General features: G+C 43.6%; 1 protein-coding gene across 1 annotated transcript in view; it reads left to right on the top strand.

The window, feature by feature from the left end:
- Positions 1-19257, top strand: part of UBR4 (ubiquitin protein ligase E3 component n-recognin 4) — a 180860-nt gene that overhangs the window by 147031 nt on the left and 14572 nt on the right. Inside the window, exons 84-99 of the mRNA XM_007935639.2 lie at positions 446-555; positions 1400-1541; positions 1932-2013; positions 2302-2475; positions 4757-4878; positions 6460-6657; positions 7375-7455; positions 10401-10488; positions 11000-11127; positions 12071-12178; positions 13207-13326; positions 14074-14264; positions 14702-14875; positions 15235-15334; positions 16770-16988; positions 18160-18273. Coding sequence (XP_007933830.1) covers positions 446-555; positions 1400-1541; positions 1932-2013; positions 2302-2475; positions 4757-4878; positions 6460-6657; positions 7375-7455; positions 10401-10488; positions 11000-11127; positions 12071-12178; positions 13207-13326; positions 14074-14264; positions 14702-14875; positions 15235-15334; positions 16770-16988; positions 18160-18273 — 2151 coding nt within the window. The remainder of the gene's footprint in view (positions 1-445; positions 556-1399; positions 1542-1931; positions 2014-2301; positions 2476-4756; positions 4879-6459; positions 6658-7374; positions 7456-10400; positions 10489-10999; positions 11128-12070; positions 12179-13206; positions 13327-14073; positions 14265-14701; positions 14876-15234; positions 15335-16769; positions 16989-18159; positions 18274-19257) is intronic.

Raw genomic sequence — 19257 nt, 5'->3', positions numbered from 1 at the left:
TTTTTTTTTTTTTGGTCATCTTAGGTATGCTCTTCACATTACTTGATGGAGGAAATCTCTGTGAAGAAGAAATATTCCTTAGTACCCTCTTTCCCCAGTCTGCCAACAGTTGGACCTTATCTTAAACCAAACCCATTACTGTCAAGTCAATTCTGACTCATAGTGACCCTATGGGACAGAGTAGAACTGCCCTATGAGGTTTCCAAGGCTGTAAATCTTTATGGAAGCAGAATGACACATCTTTCTACCATGGAGTGGCTAGTGGGTTTAAACCTCTCACCTTTTGATTAGCAGCTGAGTGCTTAAACAATGTGTCACTAGAGATCCTTGGACTGTTAGGTGGTGATTTTACCTGTAACTGTATCCTGGAGAGGTTCCCAGAGAACTTCTCCTGGAGGCCACCAGTCATCTGAGCAGCGCCTCTCCTTTCCCCTGGGTCCTTCAGGTGCTCTTTACTCCAGCGACGCAGGCAGCACGGCAGGCAGCCTGTACCATTGTAGAAGCTTTAGCCAGCATCCCCAGCCGCAAGCAGCAGGTCCTTGACCTCCTCACCAGGTACCATTTGAGGGTGCAGTTGGGGAGGTTCGTCTGACTTCATCTAGAGCCTTTCTCTCTTTCCCAGGGAATCTAAGAGGACTTCAGAGATCAGGGTAATGGGAGGCACACCTATTGGGGCTATGATTTCTAGCGTTCACCATCATCTCATTCCATGTAGACTAAACTTTGACTGCCATCAAGTCGGATCCAACTCATAGTGACCCCTCCTTGGGTTTCCAAGGTGCTGTCACTATGAAAGTAGATTGCCCAACCTTCCTTCCAAGGAGTGGCTGGTGGATTTGAACTGCCAGTCTTCTGGCTAGCAGTCAGATGCCTTAGGCATTATGCCACCAGAGCTCCCTTCCATGTAGAAGACCACAGAAATAAAAACTGTTTTAAAAAGCTGAGTTTTAGGGGCAGTAGTAGTAATAGTTTGAGTTTAGTAGTAATAGCAGCAGTACCAACAGCTGACATTTATTGAGATTGTATGGCTGTGTAAATGCTTGGCAAGCAGTGTCTCATTTAACCCCCATAGCAATTGGGCTTAAAATGATTAATCACCTTGTTCACAGTAAGGCAAGATTTGAATCCAGGCAGTCTGAATTCCAGAGTCCACATTATTATTAGCCCATTGGACTCTGTAGTACACTTGTCTTCTCAATGATTCAGTCAAAAAACACTCTCACTGCCCAGGTAACCACTCCTCTTATTGTATATTGTTCCTAATGCTGATAGTTTTTCTCTCTTAGGTGCTCTGAATTCTTTCCAAATAAGGGAAGTGGTGAGAAGTTTGGGGTTTTCTTAGGTGCCCTCCTCCCATTTTCTTGGCTCTGAGTTTCCTAATAGTCTCTCTCTCTGACAGTTACCTGGATGAATTGAGCATAGCAGGTGAGTGTGCAGCTGAGTATCTGGCTCTGTATCAGAAGCTCATCACCTCATCTCACTGGAAAGTCTACCTGGCAGCTCGAGGAGTCCTACCTTATGTGGGCAACCTTATCACTAAGGTATCTACCCTTCAGCCTCGGACAGCCCCCTCTCCCTAATCTCTTTTCATTTTACTTTCGCTGATGTAAACTTTGTGGTGGTCTTGTTTCCTGAAAAGAAATATTTGTTGAAAATACTATTTTTATGACTTTATTGTCTTTATCCTATGGATATGGCAGTCTTTTGGGGGTACTTAATCTGTTTCCAATTTTTGAGCACTTCCTTACCATCACTGCAGCTGTCCTTAGCTTCTGGGAAAGAAGTTCTGTAAGGGTTCAGATTGAGGGAACCATTAGAATAAAAAAAAAGATGATTGCCAAGTGTCTGTGATTGATGTCTTTTGTTGAGACAGTGGTGGAGGTGACAGGTATGAATGCTGTTGTCACATGATGGTTTATCATCCTGTTTAGGAAATAGCCCGTTTGCTGGCCCTGGAGGAAGCCACCTTGAGTACTGATCTGCAGCAGGGATATGCCCTCAAGAGTCTCACAGGTAGAGAGAGCTGCCTCACCCTTTCTTTAGGGCATCCTGGGTAGGCTTTGGGGGCAGACTCTTAGTTTCTTGGGTGTTGGGGCTGATTTTGTTCCTTCATATTGTACAGATTTAAGCTCTTCATTTTTCTCATTAATGGGTTTACATATTTGAGCTTCTATTCACTATTGACCAGTTCAATTCATTAAGCACGTGCTCTGTGCCATGCACAAAGATAGATTCTCCCAGACCTTCCTTGCTTATGTTACCATCTAAGGCTCTTGTGGCACCTTTTTTCTGTCCCTATAGGCCTTCTGTCCTCCTTTGTTGAGGTGGAATCCATCAAAAGACACTTTAAAAGTCGCCTAGTGGGTACTGTGCTGAATGGATACCTGTGCCTGCGAAAACTGGTGGTTCAGAGGACCAAACTGATTGACGAGACACAGGACATGCTGCTAGAGATGCTGGAAGACATGACCACAGGTAGCACTCTCGAGGGGCCTGGGGCTCGAGGCTTCAGGGTCCTTCCAGAGTCCAAGTTCCACAGAACCAGAGCAGGGGTGGCAAACGTCTCCCTGATTCAAGGAGAGAGAGCCTTCTCTTTGAGAGTACTGGTGCCTGGAGTTGCAAAATTCCAGAGCTGGGCTAAGACAATTTGGAGTTTTTACATTGGTTCTGGAAAACTCTAAGCCATTATCTCTTCCATCACGCCTTTCCATTTTCTCTCCATTTTCCTTGAGGAATTCCACTCTGTCATCCATGTCTCTTCACCTCTTTCCTATTTTTCATCTCATTGTCTCTATGCTACATTTTGGATAATTTCTGCCATTCTATCCTTCTGTTCATTAATTTTTTTCATCACCTATGAGTAACCTAGGGAGCTCTGGTAGCATAGTGCCTAAGGCACTTGACTGCTAAACAGAAGGCTGGCAGTTCAAACCTACCAGCCACTCCTCGGAAGGAAGATGGGGCAGTGTACTTCCATAGTGATACTGCTTCGAAAACCCAAGGAGGGGTCGCTATGAGTCGGGTCTGACTCCACGGCACATAACAACAACAATATGTGTAACCTAAGGAGCCTGGTGACGCACTTAGCTACTAACCAAAATGTTGGTGGTTCAAACCTACCAGCTGCTTTATGGGAAAAAATGAGGCAGTCTGCTTTTGTAAAGATTACAGCCTTGGAAACCCCATGGGGCAGTTCTACCCTGTCCTGGAGGATCACGCACATGAGTCAGAGTCAGCTTGATGACAAACCGTTTGGTTGGGGCTGATGTGTAATTAATTGCCTAAGGCATTTGATTGCTAACCAGAAGGCTGTTGGTTCAAACCTACCAGCCACTCCTTGGAGGGAAGGTTGGGCAATCTACTGCCATAGTGATACCGCCTCGGAAACCCAAGCAGGGGTCACTATGAGTCGGAGCCACAGTGAGTTTGGTTTTTTGGGGTTGTTAGGTTCTCATAGTTGCATATATAGATTTTATAGTCTTGTTTTTTAATTTTTCTATTTGATAATTCTAAAATTGGGTATATTATGGATTTGACTGTATTGTTTGTTATTCTGCCTGTTGCTCATGGTGCCTTATATCTTTCTGTATTTTGTGATTTTTGACTGTGAGCTCATATTTTTGTGATTTATCTGTTGAAATTCTTTAGGACCTGGGTCAAGGATAGATTCCTCCAGAGAGAATCTGTAATTGCTTCTGCCAGGCATCTCAGGGCACTGCTCTTGTGACTTGAGTGACAAACCCCTATTGGGGTGGGATGTAGCTCATCAAGAGTTCTCAGAGGAGATTTTTTTCCCCCTCTACTTAATATGTCAGATTTTAGGAGCAGATAATTTCCTTGTAGTTCTTTGGTTGAGGGAAAGGGAAAGTTATTGCTGGGTGCACTAAGAGTATAACTCTTTCAGGATATCACATCTATGTGTGTGCATGTGGAGAGAGGCTTGCCTGTTAGACTCCTTGTCTTGGTAGACTTTTGGGCCTTATATTGTCACTCCCAAATCATGACAGATTATGGAAACCCAACTCAAGGTAGAGATTGGCTTTAGTGTTTCATTTATCTCCCTTGGTTCCTGATTATTTATTGATTTTTCAGGTTTTGGCCTTTGATTCTTCTTTGCTTATGCACCACCTCACTGATCCATTTTTATTCAGCATTGTTAGTTTTCAGTGGAGGCAAAGTAGGAAGTAGGTCAGGAAAATACATGTCTGTATTTTCAGACATGGAAGTCTTTGTAGTGCCCTTTTCATCATGCTATGCTGAGCTGGTATGAGATTTGTCAGACCTCTTAAAAGTCCTTATTTTCTCACTGTCACATGAACTGAGACTATGTGGCTTAGAGAGGGCAATCTAATTTTTTAGGCTGAAGCTTAAAACTATCAATTTCCTTTAGTTGACTAGGCTGTAGTTAAGATTATTCTTTAACATTTTTCGAGTGCCTTTTTTGACAAGGAGATGCTAAGTTGAATAAGTCATAGCCCTTCTCCTAGTTGAGGTTATAATCCAGAGAGGGAGCAAGACATATACACAACTAAACATAATGCATTGTGTTGAACTGGGAGCTAAGGATTTCAAATTGAGTGTGGTCTGAGTATAAAATCAATCAGCATGAAGTTTTCCAGTTGAAATATTGATGAGGCCATATAGGAACTTACCAGGTAGAAAGAATCTGTCAATAGTGTACTTCATTTGAAATCGAGCTCAGTTTCTGTGAGTGAAGCTCTTTCCTCATTGACTTGGCCATCTTGATTTTTGGCAGGTACAGAATCAGAAACGAAAGCTTTTATGGCCGTGTGCATTGAGACAGCCAAGCGCTACAATTTGGATGACTATCGGACTCCTGTCTTCATCTTTGAGAGGCTCTGCAGCATCATTTATCCTGTAAGTAGTGTGGTACTTTTCATGGCTCTGGAGGTGTCAGCATGAGCCATTTTGCCATGAAGCATTTTAGTTACTCATTATAACCATGGGGAATCTCGCCTGCTGTGGGCCAGTTAGTCAGTATTTTAGAAAGATCCACTGACATAAAACAGAAGCAACTTCATAATTTTCCTTTTCCTAATGATGAAAAATCCAAGGACATTCCTTAGTCTTAATTTCTAGACAAGGTTAAGAACAGTCTTTTTTTTTTTTTTTTAAATTGTGATTTGGGTGAAGATTTACAGAGCAAATTCACTTTCCCTACAGCAGTTCACATATACTTTGTCTCATGACATTGACCACAGTTTACCACAATGCAACAGCTCCCCTCCCACTTCCTCCCCATAGTTACCTCTTCCCAGTGTCCATCCCTCCATACACTCCTGCCCCCTGAGCTGTCTCCCTGTGCATAAGTAGCCCTTCTTTCTCCCATGATTGTTCTCTCCAAGGAGTGTATCTACTTGAGGTAAATGTTCAGCTCATATGCCTGTATTTTGTTTGGCTGGAAACCACAGGTGTGGGTTCAATTCCAGACCTGAAGGGCAGCTGGGGGCCATAGTCTCAGTGGTTCCATCAGGCTCTATCGGACCAGCAAACCTGGTCCCCACCTTTTTTTTTTCTCCAAATGATTTTGAGTTTTCTTCCACATTGTTCTCCCTCTCTATCAAGGATCTCCTACATAGATCCCCTTTCAAGTGGATGACAGTGGTAGCTGGGCACCATCTAGTTCTTCTGGTCTCATAGTTGTATAGGCTGCAGATTGGATGGTATACCAGTCACTAGGACTAATTGTTTCCATGAATTTTGGTTTTCTTCATTCTTCTTTGTGGTTAAGAGCAGTCTTGTTTTAAGATCCCAGTGCTTATCAATCTGGCATACTGTGAAAAAAGAAGTATTGGGCTAGAGTTTAAAGAAATTGTCACTGTCTTCCTTCTTTTTTCCTTTTGTTTTGTGCCCACATATGTATATGTATGCACGTGTGTGTGTGTGTGTGTTGTGATTTGTTTCCCTAGTCTAAGCTATATTGAAGTATAGTATGACCCAGAGGCCCCTTCATGTTGGTGAGGAAAGATGAACAACACTGGTATCATCAATTAATGATACTGGCATTGGGGTTGGGCAGACCTGAATGTTATGTATTATGTAATACAGAGACGACCCTCTTGACCTCAGGGTTCTTGATTGGTTAGTATCGCATAACACAAGCAGCAGGAGGAAGGCCTTGCTATTTCAGTAATAAAACTTTCACGTATTACTCCTCATCTGCTTACTTTGTTATGCGTTGTCTCCTAATCCACCCTTGAGTTTCAGTGGACATGATTGATATTAAGGCTACTTCAATTTTACTTGAATTTATTGGAATTGCCTCAATGCTGAGCTTCCTATCCTCTGTATCTTTAAGTGTGGATGATGAGTTTGGTGTGCTTCCCTCAGCTGTCCACAGGACAAGGCAGTACTTATAAATCTAAGAGGCTTCTGCTATTCATATTCTACCATATCTTCACACCATCTCTTGAATGCACCCTTCTCTGTGTCCTTCAGGAGGAGAATGAAGTGACTGAGTTCTTTGTGACCCTGGAGAAGGATCCCCAACAAGAAGACTTCTTACAGGGCAGGATGCCTGGGAACCCATACAGCAGTAATGAACCGGGCATTGGGCCACTGATGAGGGACATAAAGAACAAGATTTGCCAGGACTGTGACTTGGTGGCTCTACTGGAAGATGACAGTGGGATGGAGGTAATAAGCATAGCACAGTGCTATGTGATTTGGGATCAAATCCTGGTTTCTCCTCTGAGGAGCTGATTAATCTTGGGCAGGGTGGCTTGCTTCGGCTTCCTTATATATAAATTGGGGCTAATACCAATTAGGTAGGTGGCTAATACCTCCTATCTCATCTGGAACTTAGGTTAATTACCTAGAAGGGACTCTGTCCAATGCCTAGCATGGATAGGCAAATGGCTTAGTGACTATTGGTTATGATGGTGGTAGGTTTTTATTATTGTTGCTTCTTGTGTAGGCTGCCCAGTGATTGCATGTTAATCTGGCTCCTTAAATACAGACACTTTAGTCATTGTGCAGGTATCTGGCCCTGTAGATGCCTTCTGGCACAGAACCTCATGGGTCTGGCGTTACCATATACATGATGAAAAGCATGTTGTATAAAATATAGAAAATTGCTTATTCTGGTACTGAGCCTGAAAAGGACTCAAGATATGAGATCTCTAGCAGGAGTTTTTAAACTGGAGTCCATGGTTCAGGTTTGTGACCCCTGAAATTGTACACAAAGTTCTGTGTTGTGCACATATGTGGATTTTTCTAGAGGTGGAAAGTCTGTAGAGAGGTTCATGACACACAAAAACTTTTCACCATTGTCATAAAGTTCTTTGTTCTTGAAATGTGCTTGTCTTACAATTACATAGTTGGAGTAATAGCCTCATCTGCTTTTCTCTTCAGCTTCTAGTGAACAATAAAATCATCAGTTTGGATCTTCCTGTGGCCGAGGTTTATAAGAAGGTCTGGTGTACCACGAATGAGGTATGTGCTTGTTTTCTTGCTTGGAGGTGTGGTTTCACTTTTCTGATTTACGCAGACCTGTACCAGGATAAGCAGTTTTTAATCATGACTCGCCCAGCTTGTATCAGCACGTATGGGACTTTACTTTCTCCATTTGTGGTTTGTGTGAAAGTCAGTCATGTTGGCTTCCTTTTGAGGAATCAGACTAGTGAAGGTAAAGAGCTTCTGGAGGAGATGAGCAGCTTCTAGCTGTGCTGCCCAGGTCCTCGAACCATGGTGATTGGAGGCCAGGCAGCCTCTGAGGGAACGTTGAGATGGGCGCTGCTTACTGCCTGGTACCCTTTTAATATTGGCACCTCACCACTGAGATTAATTCTCACCTTTTTCTGTGTTTGCTCACTTCACATCTTTCCAGCAGTGTGTCAAGAAGTATAGTTTCTCTTTTACTAGTTGAAGAATTGAGACTCAAACAAGCAGTTGTATTTGGAAGAGGAAATGAAGGAAGTATGGTGCTTCATTCATTTTGGTCACCTCCATACTATTTGTCTACTTAAGAGATGCTACTTCTTGATACTGCACTTCACGTTTCCTGCCTCTTAGTCTCTCTTTCCTTTCTTTTTTGTCTTTCTGTCTCCTTTCCTTCTCCTCCATTTTCCTCTTCTTCCCACTCCTTCACAACTCTTCTTCCTACTGGGCAGGGGAGAGCTTTAGTAAATGGACTAAATAAAACAATTTAATTACAGCAAACTAGTGTACCAGTGAAGCACCATAAACTTTCTTATACTTAGCCTCAAATATTTCTGTAGAGTTCATGACTCTAACTTGGCGGAGTAGTATTTCTACATTTTAGCCTTTAATTTGTCATTTATTTTTGTTTCTTTTCCTTTCTGTTCTCCCACTGTGCTGGGAATCCTGGTCACTGTTTACTGTTGGCCTACTGTCAGTGGGGTAGATGCAGCACTGTTGACAGAGGAGCACATAGAAGACTGCCCCAGCCATTGCGTCTTGCCACTGGCTCTGTTTTAGCCATGAAAACAGAATGCCACCAAGTTAATCTCTGATGCACATAAAAAAGCACGATCAAGCTTCTGTAGCCACCATTGTAAATGGTGGTTTAGAACCCAGAGAATCTTCATGGACATCTTCCCTTCTGAGCCATGAGGCAGAGGTTGAGAATCAGTCCCCCCTCACATTAACTTCATCTGTTGAGGGGTGCTTCTGGCAAAGGCCAGTTTGTGGCAGCTTTTTATCTGGACCTTTATTAATTGTTCCCCACTTTGTCCCTCCTTTCCCTGATAAATAGCCCATTTCATTAGCTCCCTATTTTATTCACTATTCCTCTTTCCCTGTCCATGGTATATAGCTGTTCTTTATCTGAGAAGTCCCCATTGGGCTTCCAAAGCTGGAAATACTTCTAGAACTGGCCTTCTACCTTCTAACAGAGTCTCTTCCTCCAGAGTTCTCTCTCTCGAAGCTGAGCATGGGCTTGGAGGCAGGTAGTTTGAATTAATGTGATACTGCCTCTCCCACTTAATTTCATGTAGTGTGACTTGGCGTCCCCATTTCTGATCTCCAGAATGGGAAGAACAATATATATGGTAAAGTGCCTAGCTTAGTATATGGCATATAGTGAACTCTTCCTCCTCCCATGCTGTGATCTTCTAACTAAGAAAAGGCTTGTTTCTAAGAGAAATTGTGGGTATTAGCTTGAAGAAATTTGGATGAACTTCTTCCTTGTTAATATGGTTATATGAAGTCCTCAGAACCTCCACAGGCAATTGGTGTATTCTCTTTTCTTGCTTTTGATTCCTGAGACGTGAATCAAAGTTCTTTAGTCTAATTGACCTCATTTGTCCTGATTCTTTGGGTATTGGTCTGTACTGGTTAGCAGAGAGAGTCTGTTCTGGGGGAAGCATGGCCTTGGAACTAGACCTGGGCTTATAGCTGTATAACTTAAACAAGCTGCTCAACCTGCTATTAAAAAAAAGGGTAATAGAAAGTGCTTAATTAGCATAGTACCTAGCATAGAGTAAAGCACCCAATAAATAATAGTTGCTGTGGTTATTACAAAGGAGCTCTGGTGGCGCAGTGCCTAAGGCATTTGACTGCTAACCAGAAGGTTGGCGGTTCAAACCCACCAGCCTACCAATCTGCAGAAGAAAGATGGGGCAATCTACTTCTGTAAAGATTTACTGCTTCGGAAACCCAGTAGGGGTTGCTGAGTTGGAATCAACTCGATGGCAGTGGGAGTGGGTTTGTGGTTATTACATAGGGTTATAGTGAATAAATGAGAGTACCTCTAAAATTCCTCATATAGTGCCTGGCCTGTAATAGGCATGAAACAAAATTAACTTCCTTTCTCTTAAGTGAATTACAGTGTATTTGGATTCTGGAAATGTTCTGGTTAAGACCTTGTAGAAAATAGTGGTTTTCCACATTGCTGAGACATTAAACAAGAGCAGATGTCAAGTCCTTTGCATTTTTCTTGGGACCTTTATACAAGTAAGGAGCTCTGGTAGCACTGTGGTTGAAGCATTGAGCTGCTAACCAAAAGGTCAGCAGCTCAAACCCACCAGCTGTTCTGCATGAGAAAGATGAGGCAGTCTGCTTCCGTAAAGATTTACAGCTTTGGAAATCCTATGGTGCAGTTCTGCTTTCTCTCATGGGGTCTCTATGAGTTAGAATCAACTCGATGGCAGTGGCTTTGGTTTTTTGGTTTATATACAAATAAGGAGCCTGGAGGTACAGTGGTTAAGTGCTTGCCTGCTAACCGAAAGGTCAGTGGTTCAAACTCAGCAGCCACTCTGTGGGAGAAAGATGTGGCAGTCTGGTTCTGTAAAAGTAGAATAGCCTTGGAAACCCCATGGACAGTTCTACTCTGTCCTGTAGGGTCTCTGAGTCAGAATTGACTTGACCCGCAGTGAGTTTGTTTCATATGCAAGTATCTTCTAACTTTCTCTGCTTAGGGAGAGCCCATGAGGATTGTTTATCGTATGCGAGGGCTGCTGGGTGATGCCACGGAGGAGTTCATTGAGTCCCTGGACTCTACCACAGGTATGGCCCTTTTCACAGACAATGCTGCAGGTTGGATTTGAAGTTTGGCATCAAAAAGTGGTTCAGGTCCTGGGACTTGAGGACATTCTAGGCAAATACTCTTGTATCCCTGCATCGAAGTTGTGAGGAGATTACTTCTGCAACTGAGAAAAAGTAACGGACCTTTCTGGCAGAGCTCAGACACCTCTGGAGGTTTAGGAAAAAATGTTCAATAGCAGCAATCTTGAACACAGATTAAGTTTTATCTTAGTTTCTTTTCCTTCCATTGGTGGTAGTGGTAAGTGTATTTTCACATGTTTGAGTAAATTATTTTAATTGACTGAAACTTTAAAAAAAAGCTCTTACTTGGAGTGCAGTAGTACAGTTTAGTACTAAATTTAAACCTTTTAATTAGCTACCTCTTTATTGGAGATGTGGGAAAGGGAAATACTCGTTAGCCTGTAAGAGGGGTGTCTGTTTTATCTCCATCCTCACTTTCCCCTTCATTTCTCTTTGGGTCCCTTCACTCTAGATGAAGAAGAAGATGAAGAAGAAGTATATAAGATGGCTAGTGTGATGGCCCAGTGTGGGGGTCTGGAGTGCATGCTTAACAGACTGGCAGGGATCAAGGATTTCAAGCAGGGACGCCACCTTCTAACAGTGAGTGGGGTGGCAACAAGGAGGAAACCAGCTCTCTGGGTTTGGGAGAGGCCCCTTTGGATAGAAGCTTGTGGCCGCTGTGCCATTTAACCCTAGAGGGCAGCATAGTGTCATGGACTAGAGCTGGCCCAGGAAGGACCTGACAGCTTCCCCAAGCCCTCTCCATCTTAGGCACAGCCCTTAGCTACTCTCCTTAAAATGCAGTGTGATGGAAGCCTTCTCTGACATCTCGTTAGTCACCTGTGGAGCCAGTGGCTTTCCTCGAGTAACTATACTTGGATCCCTTTCTTTTTTCTTTCAAGTTTTATTTTTCAAATGAACTTGGTAATGTAATCTGTCATTTCGCATGTTGTAAAATTTTATTTGGGTGTTCACGCAACCATTTCATTAAAAATTAGAAAGAAGTAAAGGATTTCCAAGGCACCACAAATATTATACCATCATTTCATCCCCAGAGGCTATGATAACAAATATTCTTGTGCCCATGTCTTAAATGACTTACTCATTTCACACGGTGGTCTCTTAGATTGGAATCCACCAAAAACTTACACTGTCCTGCAGAGCCCTCTGGAAGCCCTGTGTTGTGATTTCTTCCAGGCTTTAGTTCAGTCTGCGTTAGTACTGGAATTTCCCCAAGACAATAGAGCATAACCTGTTCCACTAGGAATTGGTGCCACTGCTGTTAGTTTCAGAGATGTAAGAGGCAGACCCAACCCATGAGAAGTACCTCTGCAGACCATTGCTATTTAGAAAACCAACATAATGTGTCATCCTAGCCATCTTACCATGCTCCCTTAATGGCCCCTTCTCCCTACTGTTCTCCCATTTCAGGGGGAGCACCTGCTGATTATATGTGACCCCTCTTAGACATTTCCTGCCTGCTTGTCCCCACTCCTTACACTCTCACATGGCCTTATGGGTGTTGACTAGCTTTTCTTGTCAGGTTTTGCTGAAATTATTCAGTTACTGTGTGAAGGTGAAAGTCAATCGGCAGCAGCTGGTCAAGCTGGAGATGAACACTTTGAACGTCATGTTGGGGACGCTAAACTTGGTAAAGTGTGTGGGCTGCACATGACAAACAAGGAGGTTTGGGAGTCCTGGGATGGGGGGGAGACACTTAAACTCTGGGCTCAGATAAAATGAATTTATGGCTTCTTCAAGCCCTTCATCTGCCTTTGCTGACTGATACAGAGGCTTGAATCATTCAGGCTGTCTCTTTTATTGCTGCCTCACCACCATGCTGCTTCCATGACACCTCCAAGCTTCCTTGTCCTTTTCCTAAATTCAAGAGGGAAGACATTCTGTAAAACTGTCCAGACTGGGACATTATGCTGAGCGAAATAAGTCAGTCACAAAAGGACAAATATTGTATTAGTCCGTTATTGTAAAAGTTAAGGAAATGTTTATATATTGGAGGACATTTTCTTTGTTGGTTACCAGGGGTGGGAGGGAAGGGGAGGGAATGCTGTTAGATAGATAGAGATAAATATTGATTTGGGTGAAGAGAAGGGCAATGTACCAAATGTGAGTGACCAATATGGCAGCATTGAGGATGAGAAAGACAGAGAGAGTTACATGGGCAGTACAAACAACAAATATGAACCCCTTTGTAAATACAATACTGAGTTGTTAATGAAAGCAAACATGGGTATAGGGACGGGTAGATGGGTGAACAAGCTAAACAATTATGTATGTCTAAATGGAGAGTGTATCCAAGATCATATACAGGGTTGGTAGACAATGGGCCTCTCGAAGAGTATGAAGGGATGGACACTGGGAGGAGGTAACTATGGGGAGGAAGTGGGAGGGGAGCTGCTGCATTGTAAATTTTGGTCAATGACATGAGACAAAGTATATGTGAACTGCTGTATGAAAAGTGAATTTACTCTGTAAATCTTCACCCAAATCCTAAAAAAAAAAAAAAAACTGTCCAGACTGCACACCAATGGAAAAGTATGTGTGTGTACACAGACACACAGAATCTCTGGGAATTGAGGCCATGAAGGGCATCAGTGAAAAGCAGATTCTGTCAGCAGTGAGGGCCTTGGTGTATCCCCAGTGACTGGTCTTCTCCTCCAGGCTCTGGTAGCTGAGCAAGAAAGCAAGGATAGCGGTGGTGCAGCCGTGGCCGAGCAGGTGCTTAGCATCATGGAGATCATCCTGGATGAGTCCAATGCTGAGCCCCTGAGTGAGGACAAGGTGAGTAGGGACCCAGTCTGTCTGTCTGTAGGCACTTACTGAGAATCTGCACTGTCTTATTATAAGCAGTAAGCTTGTTTGTGTCTAGCTCAGCTCAACAGAAATGATCCACTGCTCTGTTCATAGTTCATGGCAAGGCTCAACTAATGATGACATCATTCCATTGAAGCCTAAAATCTGGATTCGGGAAACAAAGCTGCTAAGGATATTCTTTCACTCAAAAGCTGCTCATTAATGGAAATCTGGCATGTCATAGCTGATAGACAGGAGCCTTAGTCCAACCCCTCATTTCACAGTTGAGGGGACTCTAAGTCTTGGGAAATAAAGTTAGCTGCTCAGTGTTAACATTGTTGTTACTGGCAGAATTGGGCTTGGAACCAGTGTCTCCAACTCCCAGTTCTGTTTCTCTCCACTTACTACACCTGTGTGTTCCTACATTCTTATGGGATGCTAGTGTTCTTGATTTGAGATGCAACCAAATGAATCGCCTCCATCCTCTTAGAAAAGGATTGTGCTAATGTATTTTGATTATTTGAGAATGTTAACAGAGCCATCACAGAAACTTTGAAACTAGTTTCTCAAGTGGAGCTCACACTGTTTGTTATTTTCTACAAAATACTAGGACACAGTTTTTCTAGGGCTACTTTTAGTGGTTCTGATGGAATTAGATGACCTTTGAGCATCAGAAATTGGATACCACAAGTCCTAACCCCATTAATAGGTCTTCCATCCTCTTTTCTATTGCAGAGCAACCTGCTCCTGACAGGTGACAAAGATCAACTTGTGATGCTCCTAGACCAGATCAATAGCACCTTTGTTCGTTCCAACCCCAGCGTGCTCCAGGGCTTGCTTCGCATTATCCCATACCTGTCCTTTGGAGAGGTGGAGAAAATGCAGATCCTGGTGGAGCGGTTCAAACCATACTGCAATTTTGATAAGTATGTTGCCTGGATTTCATGTAGCTAAGTGAGAGTTCCCACAAGAATCCTAAACTAGTTTGGTGAGACCAAGGAAGGATCAGTTGAATTTCTATTAGGTTTTTTTGAATAAACTTATTAAAGACCTAATATGTGCCAGCTCCAGTCAGTAAGAGACTCAGTCTAGTTGGGAAGACAATAATTAAAACGTACAGTGTTAAAGTAGCAGTTGGGTAGCAGAGCAGAAGATATACCAAGATGGAGGGAAGTCTTGTGCTAAAGACTGAAAATGCAAGAGAACATTTTGAGTTTGGGGAATGGGGCAGGTAAGAGTGATAGTGGCAGGAACCAGAAGAGTCTTTTATGTCATATGTGACAAGTTTAGACTAGATCCTGTAGTCTGTTGAAGGTTGTTAACCAAGAGAACGACATGATCAGACTCTGCTCTTTCCTGCTAGGTATGATGAAGATCACAGTGGTGATGATAAAGTCTTCCTCGACTGCTTCTGTAAAATAGCAGCTGGCATCAAGAACAACAGCAATGGGCATCAGCTGAAGGATCTGATTCTCCAGAAGGGAATCACCCAGAATGCACTCGACTATATGAAAAAGCACATCCCCAGTGCCAAGAAGTAAGGATCACCTCTCCCTGAGTGGCTGCTTTCCCTCCTCCAGCTTCCCTTTCCCTGATCATCTTGGCATGACACTTCATGTGTTCCCCTTGTCCTGGGGCCTCCCCTTTCTGGAAACTATCAGGGTGACCATGTAACTACTGCAGAGTCCTTCAGGGCCATGGGAAGGGATGGCTTTTTGGTTAAGTTAGAGTACTTATATCTACATAGGCTCCTCAGCTGGGTGGTCCTTTGTGATTCCTTAGGCATTCTTGGAAGGTCATGCTTAAGTAATATTTGAGCCAGAATAAGGGAGAACTGATTTCTAGGGAGCCTTTGCTTTCCTGGTGTGTTGAAATAAGCTTTCCTTTGCTTTGCAGTTTGGATGCTGACATCTGGAAAAAGTTTTTGTCTCGCCCAGCCCTACCGTTTATCTTGCGGCTTCTTCGGGGGCTGGCCATGCAGCACCCTGCCACCCAGGTGAGTAGTCAGTTTGCGTGTGGCCACAGCACGTGGAGTGAGAGGGAACCATACACGCTCTTCTCAGCTGCCACCGACTGAATGAATGTAATGACCTTGATTAGCCTGCAGATGTGACTTGCCTTAATATGTAAGAGTCCTAGAATAGAGGGATCTCAGAGGTCATCTAGCTCATCCCTTTGTATGCAGAGAGGATTAAGTTGTATTTCTGATTTCCTCCTTCACCTGATTTTTAACTGGGGCTTCATTATTTCACTCATCAGCTGAGTAGCAGTTGAACTGTGAGGGTGTGGCTGAGATGTCCCAGAGTATAAAACAGTCTTGATTTCTGGTCTCAGTCACTGGGACATTTGTCATACCATCACCACCATTTTCTCCTCTACCTCAGTCAGCTGGGAACTTTGTTGTAAGGGACACCCACCCATTCCATTCTGCTCCTCACTCATGACTACTCCCTGCTGAGCTGTGGTGCTTTTTTTATTGTCCAGTTTTTGCATGCATATGAAGCAATGGAATATGGGTTCAGCATTTAGGAGCATGAGACATGAGATAACATGTAATTCTGTTGAGGCACAAGTTTGAAGTGTAACCTGCTATGAGAATAGATTTATGGGCTCGGGAGTGATCTGAGTTGACTGCTGAGCTTTTCACATTGCAACTTGGCTTTGTGATTTTCAATTTATTGTCAAATATGTAGCAATTGTTTTCAATTGCCTTGTGATGGTGGATGTGGGGATTTAAATGATACATTTCCACTTCTCAGTGAGCTCACCTGGAGAACTTTCTCACACCACACCCACTTCAACATGCTGATGCTTTTTCACTCCCGTTTGAGAAGCATAGTGACTCCAACCTTTTCAAGTGCAAGGGTCCTTCCTTAATATCTTTTTAAATAAGAAGTGGGGATTTTTCTCATCCCTATTTGCAGTTGTAGTCGTTGTAACTTTAGTATCTCTAGGTTGAGAAAATTTTCCTGTGTTCCTGGGTTGGGTGGGCTCAGAAAATGGACTCGGGCAGGCTTTTATGATCATCATGGAGCTGCTGTGCTGGGTGTCTGCACTCAGTTCACTGCTCAGACCTCACCATGCACTGCTTCTCCTAGGACTCTTCTAGCCCCTTTTCACTTCACTCTGCTGGATGCTTCATGTGTGTTATCTAGCTTTTAATTATCACAGCAACCCTGGCATTATCCCCAAGGAGAGACAGGGATTCAGAAGCTAAAGAGCATAGTATTTGATCAAAAGTCAGTGGCAGAACCAAACTCGCCTCCATTTGTCTGTGTCTCTTGAGTGTGAAATCAAAGAATCTGATTGAAACTGAGCAGATGACCTGAGAATGTGCACATTTGGCTGATTTTGCAAAACTTTCAAGCTCCTAGAAAGAATATAAGTCTATATAATTGGAGTCATACATCCTTCTGGTCTCTTGTTGGCAGGTTCTAATAGGAACTGACTCCATCACAAACCTGCATAAACTGGAGCAGGTGTCCAGTGATGAGGGCATTGGGACCCTGGCAGAGAATCTGCTGGAGGCACTGAGGGAACACCCAGATGTAAACAAGAAGATTGATGCAGCCCGCAGGGAGACCCGGGCTGAGAAGAAGCGCATGGCCATGGCGATGAGACAGAAGGCTCTTGGTACCCTGGGCATGACGGTAAAGCTACCTCCTCCTTGTCACTGCCTTTTTGGTCCACACTGTTGAGGAGGTGGCCATGGCACAGTCATTTGGGCTTTAGGAAGGGGCTGGGGTTGTGAAAGGTGCAGGCTGCACAGAGGAGGAGGCAGTACAGTGAGTGTGCTAGGCACTGTGCTAGATGCTTCATGGTCTCTAATCGTCCCAGCAGTCCTCAGAGGTGTGGCTGTTCCTTTTCCACTAACCAATTGCTGTTGAGTTGATTCCAACTCGTGGTGGCCCCATGTATATCAGAGTAGAACTGTGTTCCTCGGGTTTTCGGTGGTTTTTTTTACAAGTAGATTGCCAGGCCTTTATTCTGAGGTGCCTTTGGATGGATTTGAACCACCACCCTTTCAGTGAGCAGTGGAGCATGTTAACTATTTGTATCACTGCAGGACTCCATTGTTCCATTGTATAGATGAGATTCAGAGGTTAAGGGACTTAACAAGTTCATATAAGCAGTAAAAATGGTGACAAATAACCATTTTTTAATGAGGGTTTACTATGTACTGGGAACTGTGCTTTGGTACATTACTTATACTATTTAATCTCTCCAGTGATTCTATGAGGTTGGTATGATCATACCTATTTTGGTAACCAAGTAACCAAGGCTGAGAGAGGTGAAATAAGTAGATCAAAGCACATAACTACTAAGTAGTGGACAGGACTTTGAATCCATGTCTCTTTGACACACAGGGCTCTGTTCTGTGCTCTTTTCATTTTCCCACCTTGGAGGAAGCAGTAATCTTAAAAGAGCCTTTTCTAAGTCAGTACAATTGTGTATCAGCAATTTTAAACTCCCATAAAAACAGTAAATGAATCATAATGTAACAGCCCTTGGCAGCCAAAACTTGGTGTTGCTGGCAGAGAGAAAGGGGTCTTTTTGGTGGCAGGTTGTGATGAGCTAGGGGCCCAGCTACATGGTCACCCTGTTTCATTGGTTTCTATAGGAACAGCAGAGTAGCAGGAGAATCTAGGGCTCAGAACAGACTCCCTGTGCCCTCCTTGGGAGCCAACTAAAGAGATTTTCTTTCTCTGTGGCGGTCTCTTTAGTGTGTGGTGCAGGCCAGCCCTGTTTCTGAGCATCCCAATGGAGGGTGGAAGGGTGGTGGAAATCCCCTCTGATATGCGAGCTGTGTTCTTTTTCCAGACAAACGAAAAGGGCCAGGTCGTGACCAAGACGGCACTGCTGAAGCAGATGGAAGAGCTGATCGAGGAGCCGGGCCTCACATGCTGCATCTGTAGGGAGGGCTACAAGTTCCAGGTAGAGCTGCTGGGCCTGGAGTTGGTCCTGAGGACATGTGCCTGGCTGGCTCAGCCTGGCCCCTTGCTTGCGGTATGGTGGCATCCCTCTCCTGTAGATAGGCCAAGGTCAAGGTTTACATCCTAGGAGCTGTGCTTTAGACCGATGAAAGGCAGGAAGGCAAAGTGATCTGAACGTTAGTCTTCATTCTCATGAGCAGCATCTACCACTCATTGGATTTTTTCCATGTGCTAGGTCCCATGCTCATAGCTTTGTTTAAAATGGGTAATTTTATCTTCAAACCTATAATAAGTCCCAGTGTATGGATGAGACAGCAAAGGTCACATGGCAGAGCCAGGACTTCAGCCCAGGCCTCTCTGACTTCAGACTTGGGCTTTTAAAAATATACCATGCTGCCACACCCTGAATTTGGATTTCCAGCCTCCTGAACTATGATAAAAGAAAATTCTGTCCTTTAAAGCCACCTTCCCTCCCGCCCCAACAAAAAGTAAAAACCATGCTGTTTCCCTTCAGGATCTCTGAGGAGATCAGAACCTTAGCTTTCTAGGCTTTACCAAACTAGACGGTAATAGAAAGGAACAGAACAGGAAGTGACCTATTTTCTCTCTCAAAGACTTAAAAGGTGACCTCTTCCTCTACAGCTTGAATTTACTACTTAGCACCCAAGCTACTGAAGGGCAAGTACCCTGGGCCACAGCCTTGTAAGTCCTACTATAACTCAGCTTCCTGGGAGCTACCTGACAGGTTTTGAAAAACAAATGACATACTAAAAAGTCATTCTCTTCATTTTCAGCAAAAAAGCAAAGAATGATTGTTTAAGTTTACATATTTGTCTCTCCATCTGCATAGCATTATTTTCTTTTTTTGGTTGTTCCCTACATTCCTCATTTCCCTAGGGCTGTGCCCAGTTAAGTGCTTGGCCAATAGACTAAGGTTCTGACCAGCACCCACTCTCCTGAACACATCCCTGGTAGAAACAATCTG

This window comes from Orycteropus afer, unplaced genomic scaffold, assembly GCF_000298275.1.
Source record: "Orycteropus afer afer isolate SDZICR_OR568_19922 unplaced genomic scaffold, OryAfe1.0 scaffold00031, whole genome shotgun sequence".
Classification (NCBI taxonomy): domain Eukaryota; kingdom Metazoa; phylum Chordata; class Mammalia; order Tubulidentata; family Orycteropodidae; genus Orycteropus; species Orycteropus afer.
This window is presented reverse-complemented; position numbering and strand designations above follow the sequence as displayed.